Raw genomic sequence first — 7,895 nt, forward strand, 5'->3', positions numbered from 1 at the left:
CTGAAAATAGCGGTGATGTTCAGGACCAGGCCAGGAATGCCCAAATTCCTTGGGGATGGGGAGGAGAGTTTCCAGTCATTTCCTACAGTTCCAACTCCGCTACAAACTCCCCAGGTTTAACCACCCTCCCCATCATACCCCTGGAGGGCGCAGTCCCTTTAATTCCGGCGGGCAGGAGGGCGGGGCAGGGTGTGCCTTCCAGCCAATCGCTGGCTCTCTAGGGAGTAAGTGATTCAGGTGCCAAGTTCTGCCAGCCAATCGTAGAGCTTGGAGAGCGGGGCTAGTCCTCTGATTGACGGCCCTTGGGACCAATGGGCTCGTCGCCCGCGGCCTATAAGAGGCGCTCAGGGCGCGCGGAGCCCGGCTCTGGGTTCTGTCGGCCGTCACCGTCGGAGGAGTGCCCGGGGTCGACTTGGCCGTCGTTGCAGCCGCACCCCCAGCCTAGGTTGGCTCGGCCCAGCGCTCTCCCTGCTTCTTCCTCTCCGTCACCACCCGCTGGGTTTCCCCCGTCGAGGCCCCGGGGCCCGGCATGATGATCGTGCCGTCGGAGAACGAAGCAGAGAGCCCGGACCGAGCGGCTGAGCCCATGAGGACGGCTCCGGCCTCGGCGGTGGCCACGGCTGCCTCCCAGACAGGCGACGGCCCCGACCCGGAGGCCTCCGCAGCCTCCCCCGGACGGCACCTGAGCGGGCTGGGCTGGTCCCAGGTGAAGCGGTTGGACGCCCTCCTGAGCGAACCGATCCCCATCCACGGGCGCGGCAACTTCCCCACCCTGAGCGTGTCTCCCCGGCAGGTCGTGCAGGTGAGAAGGAGGCCCGGGGATGTGGGTCGGAGCTGAGCGTCGGGATCTTCCGTTCTCTGCACAGCGAGCGGCCCGAGGAGGAAATGGGGTTCTTCTGCAAGGAGGCTGGAGAGCTCTGGGAGGAAGGTGGGAGATAATAAGACTTTTGAGAATGGGGAATAATAAGGAAGGACCTTTTGAGGAATGGAGCGGGTGGGGCGAGAATAGCTCTGATGCAAAAGGCAAAAGATTTTTTGCCAGGTGGACCTCGGGATAGATGTACATGCTTGCATCCAAAATAATGTCTTTTATCCCCAAACCTTCCTCTCCCCGTCTTGCTTCCTTCTTTTCCTGTCTCAAGGCTCAAGGGGTAGAACCTGTGCTGAGCTCCCAGAGCCTAGTCTCCAAAGAAAGGCCAGGACCTCTTCCCGAAAAGCAGCAGGAAATTGATTCCAACCAGGGAAATGTCACACTCCAGAGAGTGGCATTAGTTTAGGTTCCCCTCACCTCCCCAAGACTGGAAATGGACCCAGATGGCAGGCCCCACTCCCATCCCTTTTCCATGCCCTGCTCAGACATTCGACATTCCTAAAGTTGGCTCTTTCACCTGTATAGCACCACCCTGTTGCACTCTGAGTACCAGAATGTGATACTTTTTGTACCTAGCTTGTAGCTGGGAAGCCACTGCCAACGATAACCTTAAGAGGTGAATATTGAACTTGGGAGAATTTTTTTTTCTCACTTTGAGGGGATAGGGAAAGAGAGGCAGAGGCCACTCCTGTTAAAACCCAGCCCAGTGGGGCCGGAGAGATAGCATGGAGGTAAGGTGTTTGCCTTTCATGCAGGAGGTCATCAGTTCGAATCCCGGCATCCCATATGGTCCCCCGTGCCTGCCAGGAGCAATTTCTGAGCATGGAGCCAGGAATAACCCCTGAGCACTGCTGGGTGTGACCCAAAAAACTACAAAAAAAAAAAAAAAAAAAAACCCAGCCCAGAAGTTCAAGCCTGATGATGATGGTGCTAAGGACTATGAGGGAGAGGCAGGGCCCCACCTCATAGCACAGGGGGCAGCGTGCAGAACCAGGTATTAAATAGCTATCCCTGGGATTCAGGGATTGCATTGAATCCATTTGAGTTTTCTTTCTGGATCTTAAATCTGGAGAGTTTGGGGTCTCCCAGGAGCCAGCTGCTGCCTGTTCGAGGTTTTCTCACCCTTCCCCCTGCTTCCGAGACTCAAATTCCAGGTCTTAGGGGCAGTTTCAGATAAAGAAAACCTGGCCACCATTCCTGCAATCAATGAACTAAGTGAAGCTGGCTCACTGCTGCCTCTGCCTCTGCTTCTAGGAAGGGTAAAGGGGTGCTTGTTGGGGGGCATCAGGGGTGGGGACAGATGCCCCAGTGCTAACTCACTTGTTACCCCAGCCCCAGTGGTGTTCAATGCAGCATTCCTTTGCTACCTCTATTATGGGGCAATTAGAGAACCAGTGGGGGCTTATCTGATCAACCTGGGGTCCTAACTACTGTACCTCCAGAACTATTGTGCCAGGTATGGGTGCAGGTATCCCAGTGTGATTACTCCCCACTTTAGGCACATATGTCTTGGAAAGGAAGTTTCTCCCTCTGTTGGTCTGGTCCAAACCACCTTCCTAGGCCAGAGAGTTAATATTGGGACAGGGAACATGAGCCCGGTTGGACCCCCAGAAGTACCAAGGAGACCCGTAAGCACAGAGCCAGAAGTAATTCCTGAACACCACCAAGCATGGCCCCAAAATAACAACAAAAAAGACAGACAGAGATAAACACCCAGCCAGGGCAGAGAGACAGTGGGCTCAAAAGAGGTGACTTAGCAGTGCAATAATGGTAGCACATCCTTGAGAGTCATTTCAGGACTGGAAACCATTGGCTTGCCTCGATGCAAGAAACAGCTCTCAGCTGAGCTGGACGTCCAGCTTCAGAGTCTGTACTATCAGTTCCCGTTGAGCCCAGTGTATATTCAAGATGGTGGTTTGACCTCTATCCAACATGAATTCAGTTTCCAGAATCTTTTTTTTTTTTTTTTTTTTTTGGTTTTTGGGCCACACCCTGTGACGCTCAGGGGTTACTCCTGGCTATGCGCTCAGAAGTTGCTCCTGGCTTCTTGGGGGACCATATGGGACGCCGGGGGATCGAACCTCGGTCCGTCCTAGGCTAGCGCAGGCAAGGCAGGCACCTTACCTCCAGCGCCACCGCCCAGCCCCAAGTTTCCAGAATCTTAAGGGAATAGGTGCCTTTATTTGGCCTGTACTGTTATCTCCACCACCTCCTTGTGGAGTCTGCAGCTGGCAGCTTCACAGATGATGGACTGTATGCATGCACCCACGCATATGTACATGAGGACATGCATGTGTGTTAGTGCTTCTACTGGTTGATTTGGGGTTTCTTACCAGGACACAGTTCAGTACTGACCCCTTTCTCACTTGCTTTCTTCAAAAATCTAAGCAAGTACTGTTCTTTCTTGAATCTGGGCTAGAAGTACCCTCTCACCTACTGGAGGTCTCCTTGCTTAGAGTTCTAGAAGGCCTGGTTCTAATGAACGTGGATGCTTGTTGGCACTATGAGTCCTTGGACAAATCCTTCAGTGAATTGAATTAGATTGATATCTCTAGCTGAAACTAGAGAGCCTGAATTGAATTGCTCAGGCTGTGAATTTTGGGTGGCAAGAATAGAGTCTGGGTTTCATGTATGCAAGGCTCACTCTTCCCCTATGAGCCACATCTCCCAAGTCCCTGAGATGGAAGTGCTGGAAGCTGCTGACTGATAGCTCTATACTGCAGTAAAGTAGTTCTGGGGAGTGCCTTGGCACAGGAGAAAGGAGGGTTCAGCACTACCCCCTGCATGGCTGGAAAGTCTGATTCAAGAAAATCCAAGCTGCCCTGCAGTTGTGGGGTGTGGCAGTATCTAGGGACTGTCTGCCAAGCCAGCGGTAGTCATCCCTGGGAAAGAGACAACAGCCGCTGGCTGGCTGACACAGCTGCCACATGGCCTGACGCAGGCAATTTAATGAGGATATACTACTCCCTACTCACCAAGCCAGATGCCATGCCCTGGAGTAGGCACTGAGGAAAGCTCAGTCAGCTCTAATTGAACTTGCTGAGGGGGCTGGTCTGTTCTGTGAGTCTGGCAGGGTCCTTGAGACAAGGTCTTAGGTCCACTTCTCTCCCAGCAGTCAACTGCCAATTTGTGGGCTAGAAGTTCCATAGATTAGACTGCAGAAGCTGGCTCCTTACACTGGGCTCTCTTATGTGTCTAGCTAAGACATCCCCTAGCCTCCACCTTCTTGCTCCCCAACTACTCCAGTGCTGAACCTCCAAGCTGAAAGAGTTCCTTTCCTTTGGCTATTCTGAAAGGGAGGGAGAGTTGGAACCCTGATTTTTTGTCTCTGCTCTGTTCCCCGGGGTGGAAGTACACTAGAAAGAAAACAAAAGGTGGAGTCAGCACACCTGGATCGAAACATCAGTGTGATCTTGGGCAAGTAACTTCACTCTTGGGATACATTTTCAACATCTAAAAATGCTGAGCACATGAGCTGGAGCAATAGCACAGCAGTAGGGCATTTGCCTGGCAAGCGGCAGATCCAGGATAGACCTGGTTCGATCCCTGGTGTCCCGTGTGGTCCCCCAAGCCATGAGTGATCTCTGAACGCATAGCCAGGAGTAACCCCTGAGCATCACCAGGTATGGCCCCAAAAAACAAAAAATAAAATAAAATAAAAAATAAAAGTGCTGAGCACAAAGATCTGTCCCCCAGAGGTCCTAGTGAGAAGACCCAATGTCTGGCACCCAGTAGGTACCTAATCCCTGTTATTGCCCCCTCCCCATCTCCATGACATGACATTCCCTTCTCCTAGTCAGTCCCTCCTCCTGGAAGCCTTCTTGGAGGGAGCCGCCCACCTCACATTGCCTCACCAAGGCTTGCCTTCTCAGCACTTGGGCACATTCTTTGCAGTAATTCCCTGGGAGGCAAGGAGGGCAGCCTAGCCTGGAGCTGGGCGCTGACTTGGCACCAAGGTGGGATTGCAGAATCAGTCAGGGTAGGAATGCTGCTGGGTCACTTTCAGGATGGTGTGTGAAGCACTCTGGATTCTTGAGAAAACTGAGTGTCCAGGTCCACCTCCTCTCTTCTCCCAGCCTGGTTCTAGGTCCAGGGTGAGGCGTCTGGCTGAAAGAACAGATTCCTTCCAGCGTGGGTTCACTGTCTGGTCCCCAAGCCATTAGATGACGCTGCCTCAGCTCTTCCCACTAGACCAAAGAGGCTTCTTGGTATTTTTGGTTCGTTTTGTTGCTTTTTAGGCCACACCCAGTGATGCTCAAGAATTACTCCTGACTCTGCACTCAGGAATTACTTCTGGTGGGCTCTGGGACCATATGGGATGCTGGTGGGATCAAACTGAGTTGGCTTCCTGCAAGGCAAGCATCTTACCTGCTGCACTATTACTCCACCCCCAAGGAGGCTTTTGAGATCCTGAGTCCTAGCTGCTCTTTAAAGCAGAAAGAGGCAGTGTTTTACCTTCCAGTTCCATGGCTGCCCAATGAGGCCCCTGTTGAGCCTTGGGTGTTTCACCACTGTAAGCCTCCATTTCCTCATCAGAAAATGAGTAAAATATTTGCCTCACTGGGCACCTTGTAAAGATGAATTAAGGTGAGTGTGTCATCGTCAGGAGACTGCACCACTAGAGCCTGGCCAACAGGGATTCTAATCTCAGCACAGATCCTTGAACCTGCAGGTTTCCCACCCATCTGTGCCTCTGTCCCCTATTTGCAAGTTGAGATCATAATATTCAAACTAGGATTATGTTAGAGTTAATGTAGAAAGGAGCAAGAGCTGCCTATGACATCTCTGAGCAGTTAACATTATGCCTGACTCAGGGCTGTGCTTTCCTGGTGGTTTTTAGAAAGGTGGTTTAAACATGGACTCTGAGTTCCAGTCCCAGCTCTGCATTTACCCCTGTATAACCTAGCCTCTCTGAATTTCTAGTCCCTGTCTGTTCTGTAGAACAGGACTTACTTATTCTGTAGGATAGGACTTCATGGGGTTATTGTGAAAATTGCCTGAACTTATGTATTAAAATGCTTGCATCAGGACCTGGCATTCAGTAATTTCTTTGCTGTGCATGCTGTTCTGTATTACTGCCTTTTCTGAGTCATTCTCCCAAGTGGGCCATTCTCCAGATTAGGAAATCAAGGCTTAGAGCGTTAAATAACTTCCAAAGATACCCTTGCCAAGGCCAGAGTGATAGAACAGCGGTAGGGCATTTGCCTTGCACGCAGCCTACCCTGGACAGACCCTGGTTCGATTCCTGGCATCCCACATGGTCCCCCAAGCCTGCCAGGAGCGATTTCTGAGCACAGAGAGCCAGGAGTAACCCCCGAGCACCATTGGATGTGATCCAAAAACAAATAAAAAAGGCAAAAAACCCAAAGATACCCTTGCCACTATTTGTCACAGTGACTCCATGACTGTTATCCACCCTCTTCCTCCCTCCCACCCTCACAGGTGGTCCGCAGCAGCTTGGAGGAGCGGGGACTCCATGTGCACAGCGTGAGGCTGCACGGCTCAGCAGCCAGTCACGTGCTGCACCCCGAGAATGGCCTGGGCTACAAGGACCTCGACCTCGTGTTCCGTGTGGACCTGCACAGCGAGGCGGCCTTCCAGCTGACCAAGGAGGTGGTGCTGGCCTGCCTGCTGGACTTCCTGCCGGCGGGCGTCCGCCGGGCCAAGATCACGCCCCTGACCCTCAAAGACGCCTACGTGCAGAAGCTGGTGAAGGTGTGCACGGACTCGGACCGCTGGAGCCTCATCTCCCTGTCCAACAAGAGCGGCAAAAACGTGGAACTCAAGTTTGTGGACTCCGTGAGGCGCCAGTTCGAGTTCAGCGTGGACTCCTTCCAGATCCTCTTGGACTCGCTGCTGCTCTTCGGCCAGTGTTCGCCCACGCCCATGTCCGAGGCCTTCCACCCCACCGTGACGGGCGAGAGTCTGTACGGGGACTTCGCCGAGGCGCTCGAGCACCTGCGGCACCGGGTCATCGCCACGCGCAGCCCGGAGGAGATCCGCGGCGGGGGCCTGCTCAAGTACTGCCACCTCCTGGTGCGCGGCTTCAGGCCGCAGCCCAGCACCGACGTGTGCGCCCTGCAGCGCTACATGTGCTCCCGCTTCTTCATCGACTTCCCCGACCTGGGGGAGCAGCAGCGCACGCTGGAGCGCTATCTGGAGGCCCACTTCAGCGGGGCCGACTCGGCCCGCCGCTACGCCTGCCTGGTGACGCTGCACCGCGTGGTCAACGAGAGCACCGTGTGCCTGATGAACCACGAGCGCCGCCAGACGCTGGACCTCATCGCTACGCTGGCGCTCCAGGCCCTGGCCGAGCAGGGCCCGGCTGCTGCCGCCGCCCTGGCCTGGCGCCCTCCGGACGGGCTAGTGCCCGCCACGGTCAACTACTACGTGACCCCCGTGCAGCCACTGCTGGCGCGGGCCCACTCCTACCCGACCTGGCTGCCCTGTAACTGACTCGGATCCTGGAGTGCATGGAGGACCTGAGCACAGGCGGCAAGCCAGTGCTCCTGGGAGGCCTCTGGCCACGCAGGCCCAGCCTCCCTCCGCGAGAGTTCTGTGGAATGCAGGCCAAGCAGGGGTCTTTTAGCACGCATTGCCCCACTCTCTGATTAGGGTACAAGGGTGTTGATCTTAAAGGTCAGTTGCCTTCAGGAGACAAAGCATATATGGGTGATCACCCCAATGCTATCATGTTGGGTTCATTTCTGTGGTCTCGGAACACTTTTTTTTTTTTTTCCGGAAAACTCTTTTTGGCTAGCATCAGCCCTGCACTCATCCCAGCCGTCCACACAATGGCTAAGATATGGTATGTGGAGCCAGGGAATGTGGCTGAGCATAGAGCATTTGACTTACATGTTGTGAGGCCCTGAAGTTGTTCCCTGACCATGCCCTCCCATCCACCCCCCCCCCAAAAAAAAAGTAAAAAGAAACTACTCACTTTGTCTCAGGCTAGATCAATAATAGGGCCTGATGGTTCTGTCACTAGAGGGAGGAAACTGAGGCATGAGGCAGTTACTTGGAT

At 53.9% G+C, this 7,895-nt stretch overlaps 1 protein-coding gene across 1 annotated transcript; it reads left to right on the forward strand.

Moving 5' to 3' along the window:
* The first annotated feature begins 456 nt into the window (after nt 1-456).
* TENT5B (terminal nucleotidyltransferase 5B) lies at nt 457-7,327 on the forward strand. Its single transcript, XM_049774854.1, has 2 exons — nt 457-802; nt 6,314-7,327. Exons 1-2 carry the CDS (start codon nt 530-532, stop codon nt 7,325-7,327), a joined length of 1,287 nt encoding a protein of 428 aa, XP_049630811.1. The 5' UTR covers nt 457-529.
* The last annotated feature ends 568 nt before the right edge of the window (nt 7,328-7,895 follow it).

This window comes from Suncus etruscus, chromosome 6 (assembly GCF_024139225.1).
Source record: "Suncus etruscus isolate mSunEtr1 chromosome 6, mSunEtr1.pri.cur, whole genome shotgun sequence".
NCBI lineage: Eukaryota > Metazoa > Chordata > Mammalia > Eulipotyphla > Soricidae > Suncus > Suncus etruscus.